Consider the following 26,107-nt stretch of genomic DNA (forward strand, 5'->3'; position numbering starts at 1 on the left):
ACATATACATGCTTATGATAGGGGAAAGCACCTTACACCCCTCCAAATGTGTGGGTCTTTAACTCTCTTCAGCCCTAACTACCATAGCCAATGGTGAGGAATGACAAAAGTTACAGGCCAAAACATGTGGTGGGGAGGGGGGCGGTAAGCTGCTGAAGTCTGTCCTAAGGGCAAACCAGATATGATGGTAGCAGACTTCTGTTTAAATTTAAACTCAGATCTCAGTCATGTACAAAGTATGTGTGATACTTTCTAGTACTTGTTTAATGATAAAATTGTCCTCTATTAGGCCTAGGGGATACACTCATCACAAGAAGGCAAGACTCCCTGGAGAGGCAGGCAGGTAGATAACTGTCTATTTGTACAGCAGCTTATGATCGGTGCTTTTTATTTATGCTCTTAGTCACTCTGATTACAATGGTAGAACAGAGGGATAGAAATCCCTGACAACAATGGTGATGATGATGTGTGTCCATGCGCCCTTTATTTACAGCAGAAGAGTCCTTCCGTGAAGGGGCTAAATCCTCATAAAACTAACTACTTACCTAGCCATGGTCTCCTTCTGCTCCCCACAACTCCCGATACAGCCTCCTAAGGCAGGTTCCTATGCCAGAAACAAGCCTGACTGAAAAGCACTGGGGTAAGGGGTTTCCATGGGAATGCCCATGTACACTTCCTCCCTATATACACCTAATTAGGAATGTTCTGAGTTCAGGCATGTACATACTTTTTGTTGTTACATACATATTTTTGGTTTTCTTGCTGTCAGGTTGTCATTCATGGTGACCCTATGAATGAATGCCTTCCAGAATGTCCTGTCCCTGTCAGCCCTGCTAAACTCTGTGGCCTCTTTATAGAATCAACCCATTTCATAGCTGGTCTTCCTCATCTTCTGCCTTTGACTTTCCCTAGCATGGTTGCCTTCTCCAGTGAATCTGGCCTTCTCATGATGAGTATATCCCTTAAGCCAAATGAAGGACAATTCTATCATGATCATTACTCTTAAGCAAAATACTAGAAAGTATCCTCATTCTTTCAGTTTCCCTGTTAGTAGTAGCAAATATCCATCTGTATGGACATTTTTGTTTTTCTTATAAATATCTACTGCCCAATCCTATGCTTATTTCCTAGGTTCTGCTGTGTACTATGACGCCTACTGTCACAAATACACACAGAACACAGCCTGTGTTCTAACATTAGAAGTCTAATCTAATAAATAAATAGGCCACAACTGCCTTTTGTTTCAGTGCCTCAAACACAAAAATGTGTTTGTTTATGTCTAGGGCTTGTAGATACCACTGCAATTAAAAAAGCTCCTTGATGCCTCTGTCAAGAAAGACGTGCCCACTGTGAAAACCCAAATATTTTCCCACTGCTAATGTGATCTTTGATAGCAAGTGTGCAAAGTACCGTGAACTCAATTAGGACCTAACCTTTCTCCAACCTATTGTCAGAAAATGTTTTGAGGCTTGAAAATAAAGCATGCAAGAAGCCTTCAGAATGATGAGGCCGTAGCGGATGCAACTATTTAATTTTTCTCCCCACTTTGCATAGCTTGGAGAAAAAAAGAATTATATCTCAGTGGTCCAATTTGTAGAACTGACGCAGAGGCATGAGAAATCTGCAGTGAAAACTCCCATGACTTAACATTTTGCAGCTGCGCTACAGAATTAATGCACATCATTATATTTCATGAATTAGGAGATCACTCTTCTGAAATTGAGCATTGCGTATTAAGGCTACCTAAAGCAATTTCAGTATGCCAATCACTGGAGTACCTATGGGCCAATTAAAATATTGCTGATGCAAATGACCCGCGATCCTCTGCTTCAGCCCCATTAAGCCCATGCTGCTGTGGCTGCTATTCTTCATTTGACAAGCTCCACAGGGTGACTGACTTGCAGGCCTGAATGAGACACTGACCCCCACGTTGCTTTCATTTTGGCAAATTGGGTTATTTTTACATGCCCAGGCAGCAAAAAGGGAAGGAAGAAATGGAAAACAGACATGTGCAATTAATGTTTGTGACTGTGTGTGTGTGTGTGTGTGTGTGTGTGTGTGTGTGTGAGAGAGAGAGAGAGAGAGAGAGAGAGAGAGAGAGAGAGAGAGAGAGAGAATCGAATTGTCTCTTACTTTAAAAATAAGTTACCAAAGACATGAATAGAACATAACTGGGAAGAGGGCCAAGAGAAGTGAAATGGGGGGAGAGAAACAAGCCCCTGCGTTTTCATCTGATAAACCAGTGTTAGAGTCACAATACTAGTAGCACAGTTAAGAGCCTGCGAGAAACTCCCCAGTACCTCACTTCTCTCTAAGTTTGGTCTTTTCCATAGTTGCATACTGCATTTGCCATGGTTGCCCATACATAAATGCTCCTTTAGAAATTACCATAGCAGCACTGTGGCCATTTCCAAATCATTGAACAGTAGCGTTGGAAGGGACCATGAAGGACTTTGAGTCCAACCCCCTGCTGTTGCAAGTCACCACGTTACATCTTCCTACTCAGATGGCTGTCCAGTTTTGCCTTGAATGTCTCTAGTGTGGGAGAGTCCACCACCTCTCTAGGCAGCTGGTGCCACTGTTGTATTGCTCTGACAGTGAGGAAGCTTTTCCTGATGTCCAGCCTGAATCTGCATTGTCACAGCTTGAATTGATGATTCAATGTCCTGCACTTTGGTATCAGTGAGAAGAGATCTTGACCTTCCTCTCTGTCACAGCTTTTGAGGTACTTATAGATGGATATCATGTCCTCCCTCAGTCTTCTCTTCTCAAGGCTGAACATGTCCAGTTCTCTCAGTCTCTCCTCATAGGGCGGTGTTTCCAAAGCCTGGATCACTTTTGTTGCCCTCCTCTACACCCTTTCTAATTGCCTATATCTTTCTTAAATCTTGGTCCCCAGAACTGGACACAATATTCCAGGTGAGGTCTGACAAGTGAGGAGCATAGAGGAACTACTACTTCTTGTGATTTGGAAGTAATACTTCTGTTAATGCATCCCAAGATAGCATTTGCCCTTTTGGCAGCTGCACTGCATTGTTGGCTCATGTTTAGCCTCTTGTCCACAATTACTCCAAGATCTTTTTCAAAATACTTTGTCTCATTCTGCCTTGGCAACACCAGGGACCCAGTTGCATAGGCTTTCCCCACTCCCAGCAATGTGATAATGGGACGGATGATAAGCCATGTTCCCACATGCTGCTGGGCTTCCAAATGTTACCAAACCAGAGTGGGAAGGACCACTAACAGGCAACTGCCATACTACTGTGACAATGGACAGAGGGCAGCTTCACTCTTAATGTCAATGCTAATGAAATGCTTAATGATGTTTAAGGCTGTCAAGGAAAGGGCAGAAGTGAAATCTGGGCTAGGATGTAGGCAGGGGTCCTCAAACGTTTTGAACAGGGGGCCAGTTGAAAGGTGCCGGCGATGGGCACAGGCAGCCAAGGCGGTGCAGGTGGGGGGGGGTGCATGTGCGTGCGCAGTGAGGCAGGGACATGCATGCACACAGATCGTTTTCTCTGAGCGAGTCCAAAACGATCTCCTTGAGAGCAAGCCGGTGCCTCCACACGCACGCGAGGTGAGTCCAAAACCTCTATGGTGGGCCGGATTCAGCCCGTTGGCCGTAGTTTGAGGACCCATGATGTAGGGGGAAGCTGGCATGGATAAAGCACTCAGGACTCTACCCCGTGCCTTTGTTTTTTGTCATCAGCACTGCCTGCTCGTGAAGGTCTCCCTATCCATATAAAATTAAGAGGTTTAATCCTCCTTTTCACTGCTCTTTTCAGCCTTTTCCCATGTTTTTACCAGGATGGTCTGATAATCTTTTCTATTTTTAAGTAGTTGAATTATATCCATTGTGCATAAAGTCTCCTGAAAACAGACCAAATTCTTGGTTGGGAAGGTTTCTGATTCAGTAACAGGGGCATAATTCTCTTCTGGTGGGGTTCTACTTCCTTTGAAATATCAAGGTTGTACTTTGGCAGAGGGGTGACAATGCATCCTACTGCACAGAGGGAAATCCTTAGCCTGGTGGTGTCCTCTGGTTGAAGAACTGTCCAGTTTGAAGATAAACAACTATAAGAAGGGAAAACCATCAGGAACATGGAACTTGCCCTTCAGTAGTTTTCCCACTGTAGTGGGATAATTTTATTGCTTTTTACATTATAGTAGATATTTCTACTAAATCAGCTTATGCACATTCTGTGCAAATATCCTGTTACTTTATAGCTGCCCTATTTGGGAGCACATTAAAGGGCTAACATGGCTGCTGTACCATCATCCCAGGTACAGACTCTTCTAGCTTCCTTTTTGTATTGCTTGTAAGGGAGACAAAAAACTCTTTTAGACTGAGAGTCAAATTCCATTTTGGAGAAGCTCCCCGGGCAACATTCCTGGTCTAGGCAAAGGCCAAAGATGACATGGTGGGACTAGAAAATTCACCTCCTACACAAATATGGGTACCATTTTATAGTATGATGTATGTTCCATCAGGAGTAGCCATGATCATCATACATATAAATAAGCAGCAAAAGCTTCTGTATGTCTGTACTCAGCTAAGCAGGAAAGAAGCAGTCACCGGAACTTCCAAAGAGCACCCCAAAAATGAAGCCTATGCAGGTCTACTCAGAAGCAAGCAGGAAAGAATTGTACTTGCAAATTACTTGTCTGCTAAGAAGTAAGAAGCACAAGCCCAGATAGAAGAGCTCTTCCTTCAATGGCAGAAGGACTAGGGTCGGGAAAGAAGGTACAGGGCCAGGTCGGGAATTTCTATGGGCCATCCTGGTCCATGCCCCAGAGGTTCCTTTTACCTGCCTGTTGCCTTTTACTAGACTCCTGTCACACTATTCCTGGCCTCCCTCCCTCTGAGCTCCTCAAAAAGGTGACACTGTCCAGTTGCTGCTCCATCCACCATCACTAGAAAGAGTGCTGGCAGCCATTTTCCATCAAGACCAGAGGGCATAGCCCTCTGCTTCTATTTATACCTAGAAAGTATCAGAATTCATTGATGTGTTGACATGTTTATTCTGATGCTATTTCAGATCCTGAAAGAGTTTACTGAGTTATTCTTTATATAACAATGTAAGAACAACAAGTTGGCCCTGCAGAAATACCTCTGTAGTATGGAAGATATTTATTGAGGTTTCTACCCTCTCCTTTTGAACTCTCCCCCCCCCCCCCCCCCCCCCCGGTTTTCCATCCCATCTTCTGTCTGTCACTCCAGCAATCAGCATTTTGTGCCCAGTGACAGCACAGGATCGAGTACTGGAATGGGACCCTGATCCCCTGATTTAATTTGGCCTGCTGAGTTAGGGCTGGAGAACAATCTGGCACCTGGACAAGATAGCCTGTTCCTGCTCCTCAGTTACATCTACAGTGTACTACAATAATACATTCAAGATGGGCTGCCCTTGAAGTAGAATTTCAGCAACACATAATGTGGTGGCAAGGGTTTGATCAGAGCTGGGTTTTGAGAGCATATTTTTCTATTTCTATTGTTATACTAACTGAAGAAAAAGCAGCAAGTCCTTTTCTGTATTCAATCCAAGTGGTGGTTATTAACTCTAAAACCATAAATTGTTTGAGACTATGATATAAAAAGGACCCAGTGATACTTTTGTGCATCCTGCCATATAGAGGTATAGTTAGTAGAATTATATGACAGGGCCATTTCTGTTAGAGCAGACAGGATGAGGATTCCCTGCTCCAGGGGAATTACCTGGGCTGTCTCGCTCCAAGTATTCAGCATCATTTAAAAAGTCTTACAATTTAGGACGCTGAGAGTTGATTGTTGAGTCTTCTTTGTTTCATTTGCTGTCATCAATCCTTTATTGTTTGTGCTTTCTACTCATGAAAACAGCCTTGAGCACCCCTTTGGAAAGTGGAAAGTTAGGGTAGATTTAGCTTCTAGGAATTATGGTAATTATTGCAATCCCACACATCCGGACAGTGCCTGGTTGGGAAAGGGTGATGTAGAAAGAAACTGCCATATGACACAGGTCTCCCACTCCAGTTTTGGTTGCTAACAGCATTTTCTAGAGGATGTCCATGTGAGTGATTCAGAACAAACCATGTAGCTTTACTCTAAAATATTATGCAGGAGAGAAAGGCACCCTCTGGCTCTATAAATATTTACAGCCCAACACATTTAGAAAGAATTGAATGTTAACAGAGCAGATAATCCAATAACTGCAAGTTAAGTGGATGGTAATCCCTCATTTACCAGGCAAACATTTAGCAAGTTTGCTTAACAGGGCAGTTACAACATTACTGTAACTTTATTAATAGCACATTGCAATGGATTCAGGAACAAAGGAAGAAGAAAAGACACAGAGCTGCAATGACCCTAAGGATATTATTGACAAGGAATAGTCTCAAGAGTGTCAACTTTAAATAGTCTCAACTTTAAAAAATTGGAAGCCTGCAGAAACTCCTTTACTAATAGACTGAAAAAAAACTGGTGCATAATGATTATAAATAACTAGTTAGCTAGTATACACTAATCAGCTAAGAAAACCAAACTTAATACAAATATTTAGGAACGGTTAGCATTTGTTTAGTAATCAAGAAGAAACCTTGTCCACAATAAAGATTCAAGTTTCATCTCGGATAATAAGTGCATCCACTTTCATCCACTCCAAATCACACTGAAATACGAAACTGGAGCCCTTCAGAAGTATTAGGATGTCCTCCTGTCTGAAGTGCAGTTCCTGAAAAATGGATGTATTTTGGATCTTCAGAAGACACTTACAGTTTTTCTGGCCAATTGATACATTTTCCACAAGCTAGCAATAAAAGCAAAACATCAGGCATGGAGTAGGAAAGTGGGAGAGAAGGGGTGACATAGTTCAGTTACCAACTACTCCAGCTTCCAACTAAGGAATGACTCTGCTTTTTCCTTTCAGTCATAGTGATTTTGGGACGCATGGCCAAGGAACATAAAACAAACTTCTCAGAAGTGATTCTAGTGCTTTTACTGCATATTCTGAGTGTGTGGCTGTAGCAGAAAGGACAGAGGGAAAACTCAAGGCTTCCAAGTAGGGTTAAGAGCCAGCATGAACCAGGAGATGCTTCTGTGCAATGCCAGGTGTTCAGTGAGTTGCTGCTGACACAAAATGCACAACCAGATATATGGAATGCCTCCAAGTCTCCAAACTGAGTCACACACCTCCATCCATGACTCCCTATATAGAAAATACAGGGTACGGAACCACTTTCATGCTAAAGGTGATGCTGAGAACATAATAGGCAACCCTAAGAGTAAGGTGCCCAGGGAATGCAGCTAGGTCAAGGCAGCTGGTTTGGTAACTTTTGCTACTGCTCCTCTTGCTTCTTAACCTTAAGCCACAGTAATGAAAAGTGCTTCTTGGCTCTCTGAAACAAAGGGTGAGAAGGACTTCCATTCCCTGTCTTCCTGAAGGAGTAGGGTGGTAGCGGTGTTCTGAGTTTTATCAGCAGGTAGAGTTTATACTTGCACCAAACACTGCTCTGACATTGAGCTACCACAATGGACTGCAGCACATTTGGATGGCCTCTCAGAATATTCAACATTTGGTCACAGTTTGTCTTGTAGTATGAATCCAGGGATCATGGGTTATGCTATCATTAAACAACCCTCACATAACACATAGTCTGTTGTTGGGTTATACAAGGGTTATTTAATCCTTACATAATCCACACTCCCTGAGCTTGCACAACACAACAAACCATGGCTGGTTATTGGATAGGAAAACCTACCTAGCACACACAACAGCCCACTGTGGCTTAAACAACCCATGACAGGCTGTTTTGATTGTGTAACCAGATCAGTGTGTGTATATGTGTGTTACTGTCACACAACAAAGAACACCTCAAAAGCCCCAAAAAGAAGGGAAGGGAATTTCTTGTAAAAACACCTGAAAATTTAAAGACTGTCCTTTGACTACATCATGCACTAACTCTTTAGCAAACGCTTCATATTTTTCTCCATTAAGTGTCATCCATCTACTTTGTCAAGGGTGAAACACTTTTTTGTGCCAACTGAGGAAAAGAAAAGAACCCTCAAGCTGTTTTTCATTTGTCATAGTTCACTAACCCCTGCAGCGTTCCTCTTGACGTTTTGCAGGAAACTTAAGTTGTATGTCACGGTCATTCAAACTGACCATAAAACATCAAGGGGAAGCAAATCCCTTATACTTTAAAGGCTCTCCTTAAACACAACTCTTTCCATCTCTCTGACTGAAATTTGTTCCTCTTCATCTACTTAGAAAGGGCTAGTATGCTTACAACATTTATCCAATTCTGCCTAGAAATAAAAAGATTATTAAGCACCTCTTATTAAACAACAACAACAGTCAAGGCTCCTTGCATAAAAACACTGAGAAACATTTACAATGCCTGCAAATTTCAACAAAAACACAAAATAAAAACCTAGTTATTGCCGGGGTTCATATGGCAGTTGCAAAGTTTCTATGTGCACACACACACTTTGGTGGGTCTTCTTAAATTAAGGTTGGCCTTCCAGTGTCAGGAGTTTAGGTTTTGACCCAACAGCTATGGTGTTCCTAAATGCAACTAGTGGGATAGGACCTAGTTTCTTAAACGGGGTGTTTTGCCCCACACCCAACACTATGGTGTGGCAAAGAGATGCGGTAGGAACTGTTTTTACATATTTCACAATTCACCAAAATAAGTGTCTTGATAATGGTTAAGATTTCTTTTTGTGAAATAAATTCTTTCTAAATTTTGAAACATTCATATTTATTCCATGTTTGCAAGATTAACTCCCTGCTACTAACGTTCAGGAAATGTTTTCCCAATTCCTTTAGGTACGCTATTTGCTAGAATGGTTTTTCCTTTCGTATGTTGCAAGTCTACCTCAGAACTTTCAGCTTATACCAGTTTTTTAAAATGTTAAAGGAAACTTTACATGCCTGCATGTAAACTACTTTACATAGTTTTGACAGTGAAAGGAGTACTGCCCCTATGAATATACATGTGGACCGCCTACCCACCCAAAACTACCAAACAGCAGCACACTTTCTATCTATTGAATGGTACAACTTCCTATAAAACATCTGGTATTATATAGTAACTATCACTGCTAGTCCTCTTTCCTGCTGCTAGAACCTACTTGGTTGCTACATATTGAGGGAACCTGCACACTAGTATTAGATTTGCATGACTTGCTCTTCCCCATCAAAGAATGAAAGCAATGAATGAACTGGGCTGTATCCCATTTACCTTCTCCTTGGTCATCCACTTTTAAAATCTCTTTTCTTTCTGGAGACATACCAGTGGTTTAAGAAGATGCTAAGTTCCAATAAGCATGCACAGATAATGGGTTACTTACTTCAGTGCAAGATCTGAAACTACTATTGTCTTGCAAGTTCTCCCTGGGATCCAACAACTGGCAGGCCCAAAATCTATTTCTCACTTTTTTCATTGTAGGTTAGTTTATTAATCTTGAACATCGCTACATCCATCTGGTAGATGGTGCAAAATGTAACCATGATGCATACATTCTCCAAGGGCTATTGGAAAGCATGTACCAGATGGCACACAGAATTCTCTTTCATGAATTCTCTTTCACAGAATTCATATGCAAATTCTTTATGAGTCATGGGGAATGTGTACAACAGCTACATTTTGTACATTTAACAATTTACCTTACACGATCACCAAAATTTTATTAGAAGCAAGGGATATTGACAGCACCAGCAGAAGGGCGTGGGAGAGAAAAAGTGCTGGAAAGTTAACCAAGATGAAGGTACAATGAAGTGCTTATTCCCAACACATGATCACTTCCAGCTTTATACAAGGAACATCACAATCATCAAATTCAAACTACCACTTCTAACACCAAAATAATATCACTCTGCCGGTGACTCAAAGCTATCCAGAAATTCTTCCACAGATTCCAGATTTTTCTGTTGTCTACCCAGCCTTTTTTCTTTAAGGCAGTACAGCAAGCACTTTGCTTTCTTTACCATTTTGCAGGGTATTTTGTCCAAGAAGCACATTTCCTCATTGGCAACATGAAACAAAAACCACCTTTAAACCTCAGGCAAACTGCATCCAGGAGCACTTCTGGTGGCGTGTGTCAGACTTGATAAGAGATTGTGAGCAGTCATAAAAAATAAACAGCCTTAGAACTCTACTTGCTTGCAAGCTGCGGTGTATGTGTCACCAGAAGTCTGTCGGCTGCAGTCACGAACTATTCAAAGAGTGCCCAGAAAGAATTTTAGGTTTTGTTGGAACATTTGTGATGCAGCTAAATAAGAGGGAAATCTAGTTCAGATTTTAAAAGTAAATCATGGAATTAATTTGCTTTTGTACATAACCTCTTGAACTTGTATTTTCAGCAATCAAAGTAGGGGTCATCAGCTAAAACACATTCCTCTCCCAATTCCTGGTTAGTCATGAGCGAGCTCAAAACATCTGTGCAGCCAAAAAGCCCTGTAAAATAGCAAGCTGCAGCTCCTGGTGATAGATATGTTTGCTGAAGGATTTCCCCTCCTCCCCACTAGGGTCCAATTTGCTTGGGGAAAAACAACTGTATGAATCACACACATCCAGGCAGAGTTCATCCATAAAGCATCTTCTCAGGCTGCAAAAGCAGCTGCCTACCCATCTCTTGCCAGAGGTGACACTGGCAGAGACCATCTGGGCATTTAGCCCCTCCACTTTGGAAGAGATAGAAGCACAGCTTTCAAAAAGACGCAGAAATTATTCTTTGGTGTGCATGTGTGTGTGTGTTTTAATTATTATTACAGTGCTTTATCTACAACGGCAACAAAATTAACAATCTGCTAGCACAGCAGGACTTGGTTTACTGAACCCAACAGTTGAAGAGGAATCAATTTCAGAATGTGTGCTACCCAAACTAAGTGAAAATCAAACATATCTAGCCAGCCAAGTGCACATCTCTGAACATTTGTTGGCTGAAGTTAATAGCTGGTCCAAGGTAACTGATGTGCCATTGCTTGAGAAAATAAGACCAGATGTACATGAAAGATCAGCGTCTTGGACAACATCATGGTCTCTAACATGACTTGCCTTCTTTTGCTATCTGTTGTTACAGTGGCTAACTTATTGCTAGACTTTTTGTGCAACTCTGGCTGATAGCACACAGGCAGTTATCTAAGGAACAACTTCCAACGGATCACCATGGAGTCAGTTCAAAGAACCACACAAGTAGCTCTTTGCACACACTACCTTTTTAAAAAAGCTGCAAACTTCTGTTGTTGCAAAGCTGCTTCTGAAACTAGATTGCAGAAACATCTCTGTGTTAGGATCTGTTTGTTGTTAAACACAGAGGATCTGATGTGTAGAAAAAGTAAAGTCTGACATCTGACAAAATATAGGCAAATCTAAGCAAAGGGTAAAGACCTTTCTCATTTTGGGACCTACAGGAACAAAAAAAAATTGTATCCTGGAAACAAAGGGCAGTGTTTAGTCCTGCCTTTGCCCTAGCAGAAATGGTCACTAGTGCAACAAGAACCTGGTGTGAGATTCAAAACTCCTTGAGACAGGATTCGAGTAGGTACAAGCAGTTTATTCCGTACAAAAAGCATTTGCAAAGGCTGGCTCAATGCCTCAGTAGTCTGAGAAACAAAGAGCAATCTTCTACTGTTTACAAGAGATTTTATACATTCCTTTCCCCGATGCTCAGCACTACCCCCGCTTCGCCATTGGCTGGTTACTAAGAAGTCACAATCTTCCCCATCCGCCTATATCATACTACTCCTTAATATGTTCCCCCCTCCCGCTCATACATCCCATGTTCATGCTAATGAGCCTATTACCTATGAGAGGTGTGTCAGTTACTATTTATGAACCTATTACACGTGTGCAGTACCTTCTAAGAGGTCAACAGGCCGAAGTGGCCTTGAAAATTCTTACTTGACGCCAAAATGTTTCTTAAATCTTGTGGGGAGGATGAGACAATGAGAACAGGCCTTTATTCATTCTACACTTAAGAAAGAACAATCCTTCACTCATATTTTAAAAGATACAGACTTTATACTTCCCACACTGGCACTTCATAGTGCAACCACAAACTAGCACTTCCAGAATGAGTTGAGTTAGTGCTACTGGAGGAAGGGAGTTATGCTGACTTGCCCTGATCTGGGAATGCTACTTTGAGCTCATTTCCGGGGTGGTGCTGTTAAGTGCTAGTGGTTGTTCCTGCTAGTGCAATGTGATTGCCACTGACACAGTGCCAGTTAGGGATTACCCAGAATTTTCTGCAATCCAGAAAAATCAAATTCTGTAAGTAATATGCAAACAGAAGAAATCACATAAGTAGTTGATTATTCAGCTGAAAATCAACCAAGTTTGCATTTATTTCACACACAGAGTGTTCCGCATAAAATTAAAATGTTAGCAGCATAGCAAAAACTGACCCTCCACACACCACAATGCCATGTCATTTTGTTAACCTTTTTCTTTACCTGTTCACATTTTTCTTTGCTTTTCCTTTAGCTTTGGAAGCCTATGCACTTCCCCTCTCCAGCACAGGAGCACAAGCTCTCATTATTGTTATTTTGACTGGTTGACAGACTATTTCCCAACCTCTCACCCATAAAACACATGCAACAGTTACACCCCTAATGTCACACCACTGACACTGGATTTCAGCACTGATAATAAAATCTGATCCTTTTCCTTCAGTAATGGCTCAAAGAGATGAATTAAAATTAGTTGGCAAAAGCTAAAGGTTAAAATGTTCTGTACAAGTTAGCAGTACTCAAGTCTTCAGAGAGTGTTGATATCTAAATGTTCCCTGGATTCTGCCTTGGGCTAGCATTGCCAGTGTTGACAGCTGCTTCCCAAACATTTTCCCCAACTATAAACATGTAAATAAATAAAAAGACGTATACCAAGACACAAGATGAACTCACAATGTTTTCTTCTGAACTACAGCGAGCCTGAGCCTGAGGTTACCCTACTCCAGGGAAGAGGGAATGCAAATGGGGCTTCATGGCATTACAGCCTGAGTATTAATGCCAGCCTGTTTGTGTGTAGGCATATTAGGCTCTCACATAGTGGGAGTTTCTACCTGAGAGTTATTCTAGATAGAGGGCCCTGAAAAAACTCAAATGCACATCATCCTTGAATACCTGGGATACTGACCAATACATATCACATAACAGAAAGCAATCTATGCATTTCTTTTTATTTTATGTAACTTCTAGCAGAACTATGATTAATTTAAGACATAAGCCAGGATACCACTCTGGTGCATACATTATCGGAAACTGGTGCCCAGTTGTAAAAATGCAGCATGGTAAGCCTTAGGCTCACACACTTCTCCTTTACGCACAAGGAGATGGTGCTAAAAGTTTTCCTGTGCTTTTTGAAACAAACCATACTTTTGTGTTATGTCTTAAAATTAAATAATCTGGTTTGTTCAAACCACATTTGGTTAGAACAAACCATTGAATCATGGTTTCCTATTACTTCTGAGCTGTTACAGTGGCTTTAACTTTTTACATATGGGAGTGAACATTTGCAATTAAATGTCCTGGGACAACAACTAATCTCTAGCTGGAAATATTTTTGAACTCCACAAGCATTGAAGGGGCAACAGAAACATGGAATCTCTGCTGTGTGACTTGGGGCATGAGGTCTTGTTAAAAAGCTCTTCATCAGCATGAACACAGGAATCTGTGTTTTGACAAAGTTTTTTCCTTACATATCTCAGTAGCTAACTTCCTTTCTCCTATTATTGGCTTCTCCCATAAGGAGTCAGCACCTGAGAACTTTACCAAGTCTATGCTAAGGAATTCTGGGTCAGTCAGGAAAACAGTTGCTGATATTTCTAGTTTAGGAAGGGGTTTAGGAAATTAAGGCAGTGATGAGGTCAGCTGGGAAACCTATGCAGGCCAGACTGTACTGTTTTCTAATGGACACACATTAAACTGCCTTCAATACAGAATGATACCACCCACTCTTTAAAAAGAAAATCAGCCCTTTACCCTGGCACATTTGATTGGCCTTCTCAGATATTAGCTTACAAAGCAAAGTATGCATGGCTCAGCCACAATTATTAAATACATTGGAGTTTAGTTAAAAAAGATGACTGGCATTTGTTTAATACGAAATACTAGAGTAATGTTCCATGTAAACTGCTAAATATAGGAATAAATTTATGAAGTGGTTATTAGGCAATATTTTAAAATTTTAAAAATCATACATGTTTGAACCCTCCCATCTGTCATTTTAAAATAGTGAAATGGGAATATTTCTGATACAATGGACCTTTTAAATGATGTTTGCACTTACTGAAAATCCTAATTTACTAGGAAAACAAAATACTAAATCACTGCAGAAAGCTCTCTGCCTCTATTTCTAGAGACAGATTTATTACAAAACACTAATTAAAACTATGAAAGCCAGCAATGATTAACGCAAAACAGGAGTACATGAGTACATGAAGTGTCTTAAGATTTGGCTTTTAAATAATTACATAGAGAAAGCTCTGATGTAAACCTCAAGAGGAGGTTAAAACGACCAGGTTGGAGGTCTTCAAGGAAAGGGTCCAGAAGGAGGCATTTGCCACCTTAAGAATGTTAAAAGAGCCCTTCTGGCACAAGTCAAGCTTCTGCCTTATTCAGTATTCTGTTCACACAGTGACCAAGCAAGCACCTGTAGGAAGCCCACAAGTAGGCCACACCTGTGACAGCACCATCTTGATTGCATTCCTAAGCAACTAGCCTCCAGGAGCATACTGCCTCTGATACTGGAAGTAGCATTTAGCCATCATGACCAGTAGCCTTTTCCTCCATGAATTTGTGCAATACTCTTTTAAAGCCATCCAAACTGGTGGCCATTTATATATATGGTTATTTTTGTAATGTATTAATCCAATCCTTTAAGAATAAGGATTGTAAAAGCAGTACTGATAGAAGGCAAAGGCTGTAAACCCAATCAAGATTATATGAATTTCTGGAGGGGATATGGGTATAATTGAAGTATATTATATATTATTAAATGTTATAGTATGTGAATGGTGGTAGCATTGGTCTCTGGGGTGGTGGGTGCACTCTATAATTTATTCTTTTCTTAATGATTGTGTTCTGGTTATATTATTACTGTTGTGAAATTTTGTATTCATGTTTTTTTTCTGTCAAAAAAATGGGGGGGTGGAACAAAAAGGTAGCCATTGTTGCATCTTTTTGTGACACTAAAATGCCATAGTTAACTGTGTACTGTTTGAAGAAATACTTCTTTTTATCTCTCCAGAACCTCCCATCTTTCAGTTTCCTAGTATTAGCAGTGTACTCATAATTTTTCAGACTCACCTCAGTTGTCCTTATGAGAGCTGAGGAAGATAGACTATATTCATATTGAGGGTGTGGGATTGATATGATGCCTAAAGCTTAAAAATGATAATGACTTGCTTATGATGCCCAAGATGTTTGTGACCACTGAGGTATTTCCACCAGGGGCTTCTTGATACACAGCTCTCATTTGGAGGTATGATATTACAACAGCTCTCTAATTTAATAAAGTAAGGTGGCATGGAAGGTCTCTCTGTGTTGATAGTTCATTCACATATAAAAGCAGCAATGAAATTATACATACATCATCATGATAGGTGATAAAAACCAATAAAAACAATTGCCAATACATCAGGCATATTTAAAATCAAATGAGGCCACTTATGGGAGACATGGAAGTCACTGTTTGAAGCCTCAATAATAAACATGGAAATTAGTCTCAGCAATGGGCAAAAGAACTAACATGAGAACTAGCTCATCTGCTCCTGAGAAGAAATCAGTATTGCAACTCATCTCCCAAATGTCATAAACCCAGAGCTAGCGATCTACCTTACCTACACCTCACCAATCTTGGAATTCTTAGATTAGCTTGAAAAAGAGAGGAGCTCAAATTGCTTTAAGAAAGAGAAAACCAGAAATGTATAAGAGTGATCACTGAGGAGCCCGCTATCACTTTCCCAGATGTTTCATCAGAAATTTCTCCAAACAAATTATGTTTTAATATTTTTCCTCTTCATACTTTGGAATAGGATCAAATGGTATTCAAAAAATAGCAGCTGTAATGTCTGAATTCTCTAACTGCAAAATTGCATTCATCAAAGAGAAATGTCTCTAATTTCAAGAGACTTCTATGCAGGACAGTGAAATTGCCAATTAAGTCAACTGACTAAACTCTGGAAAAGATCCAGTCATTTTTTCAGACTGTTCATCACCCCAGTCCAAACCAGATCTGAATACTGTCTGCCTTAAAGAAGCAGAAACCAAGAATATAAAAATACTAGGCCCCTTATTGGGTACACTGAATTTTTGAGAGTTTCATGGGTGCTTTCACAAAATGGCTGACATGGAAACTTGATTTTTCATGAAATGGTTGCCATGGTGGATGCAGCCAGACATAAAACATTCATTTCCTTGAAGGAAAATTTGTGAGATTAAAAAAAAAAAAAAAAAGTACCTACAAACCAAGAACCTTAAGTACAACGGGGCAGGGGGTGAGTTGAGCTCCCAGCTGCAAAACTGGTATTGTAAATCCCAGAAAAGGTGATGCTGCCAGGCAGAACTTTGGTCTACAGAATGCCATGTTCCACACATACATATATATAAAAAATTCAGGAGGGACAGGAAGACTGGTAAATACCAAGAGAAGTGTATACAGACACATTGGAGCCTGCTATCAGAACCTAGTCCTGTATCATCATAATAGATTTTTAATATTATTGGTGGATACAATTCTTCACTTTGGGAAATCTAATTTATGAATTTTGGATACTTGGGACCCGATGCAGGCACAGCACAATAACATTTGAAGGCACAGAGCTAACATTGCACAGGTATTCTGGTTTCTTTTGGGGTACCTAAATAAAGATAGATCACAATCTGGAAGACTGCGGGCTTTCTTAGTTGCATCTTGGCAATCTGAATTCTTCAAAAGTTCTAATTGATTTTCTTCTGAATTTAATTTGTGAATACCTTATTGTCTCCTTGTACTTCTCCCAGTCTCTGTTGAAGTTCTTTGATTTCTTCTCCCAGGTGTTTATTTCGATCCCGAGAATCACTCAGGAGCTGGGCAAGGTTAGCCTAGAAAAAAGGCAAGTATTTATCACACCAAAATGTCTCAAAAATGAGATTATGAGGTTACAAATGTGAAAAACATCCCACTTTATTCATTTCTGAATTTGTATTTGGTTTGACTGGTGGTGATGGTATCCAAATGCTTCATTAGGCCAAAAAGCACCATTCCTATAACTAAAATTACTGCAAAAATAAAATAAATCAACCATGTGTGCATATAAAGCTTGAAGACTGTACATAAACAAAGACAGATGGCAACACAAATACTAGTAGATGCCACAGGGGAAAAATCCTGCCACACTTTATTTACTGTGAGCGATTGAGACCAATGGTTAAATATCATACATCTATAATTAAGATGCAAAGTTCTTGAAAAATATAGTGCTTATTTCATCACTCACTTATTATGTGTGAAGTTCACCTTATCATTAAGTACAAGTGCACCAGCAATACGTACTGGGATGTTCTCCTGTGAGCATTTTCCGAATGAACGAACAATGCCCAGGAATATTAGTCATATCCAGTTTGTATTCAAAGGGTTGGATCCAAAGGTGTCATTCCACACACAAAAGAAATTTTCCACCTCATACTACTGTTTCAAAGGAAGGGCCAAAGCTCAGTGGAAGAGTGCATGCTTTACAAGCAGAACATCTAGGTTTACTTCCTGTCATAACCAGGCAGGGCAGGAAGAATTCCTGCCTGAAGCCCTGGAGAATGCTGACACTACTGGGTTAAAAAGGCCAATAGTCTGGCATATTATAAGCACCTTCTTTATATAGTTTAAGAAAGCTCCCTAAAGTACTGTGGGGAAAAAACTGCAAGTGGGTCCATAACGTTCTACTGTTTGCAAAGCCTCTTGCACAAGCAGAAGCAAAACTATACAAGCTGCCTCTTGTAGTAACAGGCAGCACAATCCCATGGCAGCTAGCCAGCATCTAGGTGGCCATTTGAGTCCCAACTGTGACCTCATGAGCTCAGCCCAACTTATAAGGTCAGAGCTGGAGCTCCAAGCTCAGAATGCCTCCCCGCACCTCACAGCCAGTGTGAAAAGAACCCACCACCCACTGTAGGGAGGGGGTCCAGTTCTCATCTAGTCTGCTCAGATAAATTTGTCTGATTTGGAGGAGGAAGCAGAAGTGCAAAGGTGGGCAGATGGCTTGGCAGATTCAAAGTTACCTAGTGAAGATTCTCAGGTGGGGCATCGGAACCAGCCTGCCCCGGAAAAGGAGGGACTTGATGACTTTCTTGGCTCCTTCCAACTCTACTATTCTATGATTCTATGAACTTCCCAGAGAGACTCACCTGACACCCACACTGTGCTCTTTTTGGTGCCAAGTGAAGACACCAAAGTATTTTCATCCTTTAGTTTCAGCTGCTTTAAATCTCTTACTGCATTTTCAGTATTTGTCCTGCTTCTGGATTTTATTTTGGTGCTTATTTTATATTGTAGTCCAGAACTTTTATATTCTACTGTGTTGTACTTTATGGTTTTAATTACTGTGAACTGCCCAAAGAGCTTTGGCTGTTGGGCAGTATAGAAATACAATAAATAAATATGCACAACTCTTTCTTGATGCTTGAAGACATGGGATTTTTCTTCCCAGTAAATATATGCAGAAGTCTATATAGCTGAAATACACTTAATCAAAATGACTGTTATTGTTATTTTATTGATACATCAATACACATGTTTGTAGCCATTTTATTTTGCTGATCTTTTGTAATTAATGCCCCTGTTCATAATGTCCCATCAACAACAGATATAGTTCAACATTTGAAAAATCACGCAATTTATTTTTCAGAAAGTCGCACTGCTCCAAAATACTAGCAAACATCCTCCTTTAGGAACTAAGGGTGAAACCCAATTGGGATACCCACAAATCCCTGAGCTCAGAGGGTTATAGCATGCTCTGAGAGGGGGAATAAATGGTGGGGGTAATCTTTTCCTCCCCGCTCCTCTCACTCTGCAGTTTTGCTAGATGGCTATTTTAAGCCAACCAGCAGGAATGCTTTGAGGTGGTTTGGAGGTTGGAGCACCATCAACGTAGCAGGTATCCTGGCTGCTCCAGGCTCCTCCCCTTCTCCCCTTCTCCAAGGTTGCCTTCCTGACAGTGGAGTGCAACTGACACAGTTCTTTCCAGGTGAGCTGTAAGAGAGTAGGGGAAGAAGATTAGGCCTCTGATTCCCAGTTTCAAGGCCAAAGTGCCATCTCCAGCCTTTGAGCTGGGTATAGGCACAGACCTTTGCCCGCCCCTGACAACATAATGGGGGCAGTGGGTTGTTCCCTAGGAGGATTTTTAAAGAAGAGTTTGTGGTATGAAACAGAATCTGCTAATCTGCTAGGGGGCACCTGAGATATGTGTAGGTTGTTGGATTCTGGATACTGTTATATGAGCTTTCTTCTCCTTTTGTTAAGAATTACTGAGAACTAAGCAGCCCCGTCCTCCATGTGCTGAACCACTGAACTAATGCTGTCTTCTCAGTGAAGTAGCTTCAGACTCTGGTCTGAATCCAGGTTAACCACTGGATCTTCTTACATTGGAAGAAGGGGACTTGCTGTTCCATTTGAGCCCTACTTGAGCATCAAGCTCTTATTGAGATTTGGCAACTTCCTATACTCTTGGTATTGCTTTGGTCTTGACATCTGACTTGGTCCTAAATTCCTTCTCTCCTAGATCTGACTTCCCCTTTAGTCCCCCTAAGTTGTGGCTCCTGGCTCTCTGCAAACCTCTGTCCACAGTCCACCCCTGAGAACACTACAGTATTTTCATGTACACTTTTCCTGATGTTACCTACAGCCATCCATGTGGACACATCCAGAAAACTTTCCTCTCAATTCAGGAACAAAAAATGCCATCCAGAAAAAGCAGCTGAAAACACATAAACAACAAAGGCAAAGGATTCATGGCCCGTATGCAAGACATGCAGTTTATTTCGGCTACCTGAACACTGCATTAGTAGAAACCAACTCAACCTGTGTGATATTTGTGGTTTGCTCTGCAAGTTCTTACCAAGGGCCTCAACAGGCATCAAAAGCAGCTTCTTCTGGAAAGCATAATAATCAGAAGTCTCTTGGGTGGAGGGAGTGCAAACTAAACTAATATAAACCAACGTACACTTGCCATATGGCAATTGGATTCTTTTTCCCATGATCCACCCGAGTAGAATCTTAACCAGTGAGAAGTGTAACCAGTGTCCCAAGTAACATTTTCCCAAACCAAGCAGCACCCAAAGATTCAATTCCTTTAACACAGTTTCTAAAAGTCTGCCACAAAAGTTATTTTGCTTCAGACTATGTGAGCATGATGGATAGTAACCCAAACATAATGCACCCTTCAGTCCTCTGCACATAAATCTTAGCTGGCACACCGAAGTTGTCATCCCATCCCACAGCCCTATCCTGTAAACTAGGTTATGGGTGAAAGGGGAAACAAAGAGGGGCAAAGTTGAGAGACAACAGAATGAAAACTATTTAAGACAAATATTTTCAGATCTCTTAGACGCTTAAATTATTTTCCACTGTTTAAGCTCACATCTCAAGTTAGACAACTGGAATAAAGGAGAACAGGTAGGAAAATTTGATGAAACATCAAGTACACTTCAGAAGCGTGATTGATAGCAATTTTTATTGCAATTTCTACTTCAATGGTTTTGTATGATTGTGGCACCCAGTAAAACCTGCTTTGCTTAGTAAGAGACCCTCACGCTCGACACCAACCACACAAATTGATGATATCTGCTAGCGCTACATTTTTGTTGTAGAAACAAACTTTCATCCATTAATTTTCAAATGATGAAAGTTACCTGTCATAGTCTTTCCATACAAATGGAATGCTTTTGAGGCTCTGGCAAGAATATTTCCAAAAAAATACATAATCAAACTGTGTGTATCTGAAGAAAAAGCAAGATCACTAGCAATCATCAGATTTTATAAAGAATGCATTTACGCAAAGAAATAGTAAACTGTACTTAATAAGGTCCCTGAACTATATAAGCCCAACAGCTGCATTGGTGGTGCACAGTTGGAAAAGCACAAGGTTTTATAAAGCGAAGCTTGTTCAAGTGTCCCATTTCAAACACCCCTAAGAATGTTTAAAGACTGCAGTTCAAAAAGGGAAGTTCCCCACTTCCTGGAGAAATAAGAAATTCCAGGGACAACGCTGAAGACTTTAGTCTTATTTGAGTGAGAGATGCTGTCTTTGTAAGAACACCATAAAGGTTTCTACTTATGACCTAATAATATAAAAGCAGAAACAACTCAGAGTACTGCCACATCTAGCTCCCAGAAGTGGCTCTTCCTCCCCAAATGACCAGAGATGTGTCTGAAAAAACATCATGTGGAGAGGCATTGGCACAGCTAGGACTGGACTTTGGAGTCAAAGTCCAAGGTGGGTATTGACCACCCTGGTGACTCTTCCAAGTGGAGTTCAGAAGATGGCAACAAAAGAGAGGGTCTTCTTGGTGGCACCCCCCTCCTCAATTTTGTAATGAATCTCACAATGAGGCCTGCCTTGTGCCATCTTTTCAGTGCCCGAGTAAGATCTGGACTTTCCTTATTGTTGACTGTTTCACATTTGTATGTGTGTGTCACTGTGTCTGCAGCCTGTGCTTATGCCTAAACGTAAGTGTTTTTACCAAGTATAATGTATTTTTAACTGTTTCTGGTCTGTGTAAGCTGCCTAGAGTTCTGCTTGAATCTGTTTGTTCTTCAAATCGCCCCTCTGTGGATGAACTCAGCTAGAAGATGCTTAAATCAGTTTGCATAAAGTATGGGCAATTCTCAGGTCATATGCACCCCACCCCCCGCAGAAGCCTCCTATGTAGCCTCCAGCAGGTGTGTCTTTCCACCAGTACCCCCTTGAATTCTCCCCTCCACACTCCTATGACCATAAATAGGCTGGGAGTGAGGGTGCACTGGGATAACTTTCCTCATGCTCCTTCTTCTCCAGCACAATTGGACTTTTGACAGCTGGCTGGCAGAGTCTTGGAATACAAGTTAACAAGGAAAGAAAGTCCCATGCCCTGCCTTCGCCATTAAGACTCTGCATATCCCTCCCACTGAGCTGACTGGTGGGGATAATTACAAAGTGCTCTTGGTAGACAGGGAGAAGAGGTGAGAATGAATGTGAATGTGCACATGAGTGAATGAATGCTTCTGGGTCATGTATCCTCCAACCCATTGAACAATCTGGCTTTCAGCAGTGAAAAGGTGCCCACCAAGGCACAGGGATAGGCACACTGAGAGAAAATGGATGGAGGAAAAGAAAACAGACCTATCCATGGGGTTTTCTTAGATTGTGGCTCCCCAGGAACCATTTCCCCAGAAGTCAAATCAATCTCATGCAAGCTGACCAATAATGATGCTTCACCACCTTCAGCTAATGATATTACAGTTAACCTAGCTCTCTCTGAATGCTACTGTATGCTTCATCTGGGCTGCCTCTGAAGGTAGCTTGGAAATGCCAATTGGTGCACAACGTGGGCACTGGAATGCCCATGGAAGCCAGAAAAATCTGATGATACCTCTTTTCTAGCAGTTACATTGGTTATCAATTAATTTGTGTGAATCTTTCACTGCAGCTGGCTTTTATCTTGGTTACAACTTTGGTTTTATTCTACTTTTAAACTGAAGAGTTTTTATTATGCTTAACTGTGTACTGGATTTTATGGATTTAAGCTGTGGCTTGTAAACCACCCAGAGAGCTTCAGCTAATGGGTGATACAAAAATATACTGAATGGATGGGTAGACACACACATATATATATACACACACATAGGTAGAATAGTTTCCTCAACTATGATAGTGTTGTTTTTGTATATATGTACTTCTGCCCAAACCTTAATGTACCTCCAAGCTACTTTGCAAGGTCATAGCTCTAAAAAGCAAGATTCGAATCTATGGAATGAATGAATGAATATTGCAATCAAAACCAGTCATTTTAACAATGTGTTTTTAAAAGAATTATGATACAGAACAATAAGTTACATGCACATGCAAACTGAAAAAAATATTGTCTACCTGTTTCCTTTTTTCAGGAGGAAGAGAGGGGTCACCATCCTACAAGAAGGGAAAGTTTACATGTCATTGGGAAAAATAATAATATTCTTGTTCACATTAAATTATAAATGTAAATAAATTTAAATAAATTAAGAAATAGTTTAGTAGCCATTGTAAACATGGAGGGTCCATGGAGCCACATGTTTTGGTCCCACCTTCTCATGAATCAGAAGATATGAACCGATGTTCAGGGTTTCCAGCTGTGCCAAGGACTACAATCATGTTCTGCAGACTGTAGTTAAAGCCTCTACTCAACCCTTCCCAGTCTACACAAGAGTGTAGAAGAGGGCAGGGCTGGACATTATGTCCGCATCTGCCCTCCACAGTTAGAATTCTGAATGCACAAAGCATTAAAATATTGCTATCAATATATTATCATTATTTATTTGTATCCTGCTTTTCCCTACAAAAGACACACAAAATGGATGACATCCTACTGAATGAACAGTATCTTATAAAGCTGTATAGCACGAGAAATTATTCAACAGTAAAAAATACTACAATAAATTGATAAGCTTTCGATGTGTTCAGATATTTAGGCTGTAAGTTTGTTCAGTGCAGAACATTTTCTTATTTACAACTTAAGAATTACTGACAGTATAATTGCTACTTAATAAAAATGGACAAGAATAGTATCATGAATTCTGATCTCAAAAGATTATGAGGAAAGGTTTAACAATGCTCCGGGCATTACATCAAGTTTTACATTAGCAGAAAGTGTTCAAACAGCTACATACAATGAGTTCCCGATACTTCTTTTTCAACGATTGGTGCTTTTCCCGTAGCTGATTAGCCATTAGCTTGTACTGGTCCCTTTCCTGTTGACATGTATCCAACTCCTTGGAAAGAATTAGCAGGGCTTCCTTCTTACTTTCTAGCTTCCTTTTGCACACGAGATACTGCAAGAAAGTCAGAGCAAAACTTATTCAAGTGCATGCCACTTGAAAACAAAACAAAAATGGTCAGAAAGATTCATTGTCTAAAAAAATTCTCCCTTAAAACAGGGGAAACATTTCCATTACTTTAAAAGAAATATGATGGGATAGACAAACTTTGTGGGCTTTGGGCACATTTCACAATGTGGCAAAGCGTCCTGGGCACCATCAGAGAATGGCTACCGTGGGAGATGTGACAAAGGATGAGTAACCTGCCAAAAAGACTGAGTGCAAGACAGAGGTGGGGTCTAACCTTTTCACCCACACACTAAACAGCTCCTTTTGACCTACGGCTGTCAGCACCAATACAAACCTGCTTCACAGCCATTCCAGCTTCCTAGGAATTCAACAGTACAGCACATGGATTTTCAAAGTTGTTCTTGTGTTGATAAACTTCTGCAAAGCCTTTTGCCCTTAGCTGACCATTTGGATTTCTTCATTTGCCCATCCTTCCTTCCATTTTTTTCATTCCAAACATTGCATCTTTCCAATTGTTCCTTTACGTATAGCCAGCTCAATCCAGGAACACTGGGGAAGGTAGGGCACTGGGCACAGGATATGCTCAATACACATGTGGCAGCACACGTGAAGGTGACTTGAACGGTGAGCAAACCAGAGTTTGCAACTGACTGGACACTTGACAAAGCACCTTAGCTCAGCTAATCACAGCATTGCATGAAAGTTGCATTATAATGCATTGTGTATGCATTTTTAAATACAAGGTCATATCATTCACACGTTACAGTTTGATGCATATTTTTTATAAAACAAATAAAACTGAACATGCACCCAAGATATGTAATGCATAAAAAGACATATTTTGTTTTCCAGAGTTGGGAAAATGGCACTCCATAATTCACTCATTTTTCACAATTGCATTTTTTATTTTTATTTTTTGTGCAGATGGAAGAAAATCTAAAGGGGGTCCACTCTGAACCCTAGATTTCTTATTCGGGAAAAATATTAATGCATTGAGTTCTGTCCAAATACAGCAAACATTTCTTTGCAATGAAAAATTCCTTCTAAGAAAATGAATTTCCAGGAGGACACTTCCATTTTGGAACTCATTTTATTATGTATTTATTATTTTTATTTCTAGGTTATGATGCCTTTGTGCTATCCTCAGTAAAGAAACAGGATTGTTCTACAGCAGCACCTTAAAAGATCACTCATTTTCCCAATTCAAAAGCTACCTAAATTCCCAGCCATTTAACTGATTGGTTAAAATGTTAAAATGAATTTGAAACATTTGGATTTGATTGAATTTTGAATTTGAACAAGGTGGTATAGATAAATACTGCAGTGGTTAAGAGTCTGCATTGCAATGCAATGAATGATTCAAATTTCACCTGAGCAACAACCCTAGTAGGTAGGCAAGTTTCAATTCTCTCAGTCCCAGCCATCTGGCCTAAATCTAATATTAGTGGTGGGAGTGGCTGCAGTTGCGTTTATTTTTATTTATTTATTTTATTTAAAGCATTTTTATGCTGCCCCTTTGCAACAAGCCTCGGGACGGCTTACAAAGCAAATAAACAAATATTGAATAAAATTTAAAAACCTGGATACATCTTGGCAGGTGTATAATAAATAAATGATAATGACAATTAACAGTTAAAATATCGTTTAAATAAAAACATAGAAACATAGAAACAGAGCGAGTCAGAAGGGGCCTCTCGGGCCATATAGTCTGACCTCCGGCACCAGCCGGCTCCGCTCACAACATGCCCACCATGTGGACGTCCAGCCTATCCTTGAACACCCGCACCAATGGGGCCTCAACAACCTCTCGTGGAAGCCCATTCCACACCCTTGGGGTCCTGACTGTCAGGAAGTGCTTCCTGGCATCCAAATGGAACCTTGGCTCCCTGAGCTTTACTCCATCGGAGTGCATCCTGCCTTCCTCTGCAGGGGAGAACAGGTCTCTACCCATCTCCATGTGACATCCCCTCACATATCTGTATGTCGCCAACATATCCCCTCTGACTCTCCTCTTCTCCAGGCTGAAGAGACCCAGTTCCCTCAGTCTCGCCTCATACGGCATTCCCTGCAAACCGGCCAC

At 40.7% G+C, this 26,107-nt stretch overlaps 1 protein-coding gene across 3 annotated transcripts in view; it reads right to left on the reverse strand.

Annotated features, from left to right (window-relative positions):
• CCDC149 (coiled-coil domain containing 149) overlaps positions 1 to 26,107 on the reverse strand; it is a 70,896-nt gene that overhangs the window by 33,999 nt on the left and 10,790 nt on the right. For 2 of the 3 annotated variants that reach the window (XM_044418148.1, XM_044418149.1), the window contains exons 2-4: positions 23,851 to 24,012; positions 23,075 to 23,113; positions 16,953 to 17,060 (exon numbers count right to left, since the gene is read on the reverse strand). In XM_044418148.1, the coding sequence (XP_044274083.1) occupies positions 16,953 to 17,060; positions 23,075 to 23,113; positions 23,851 to 24,012 (309 nt within the window). Of the gene's footprint in view, positions 1 to 16,952; positions 17,061 to 19,850; positions 19,921 to 23,074; positions 23,114 to 23,850; positions 24,013 to 26,107 lie in introns of those variants that run through there. The other variant, XM_044418150.1, reaches the window with a different exon arrangement.

Source organism: Varanus komodoensis, unplaced genomic scaffold (assembly GCF_004798865.1).
Source record: "Varanus komodoensis strain SLA01 unplaced genomic scaffold, ASM479886v1 scaffold9, whole genome shotgun sequence".
Taxonomy (NCBI): domain Eukaryota; kingdom Metazoa; phylum Chordata; class Lepidosauria; order Squamata; family Varanidae; genus Varanus; species Varanus komodoensis.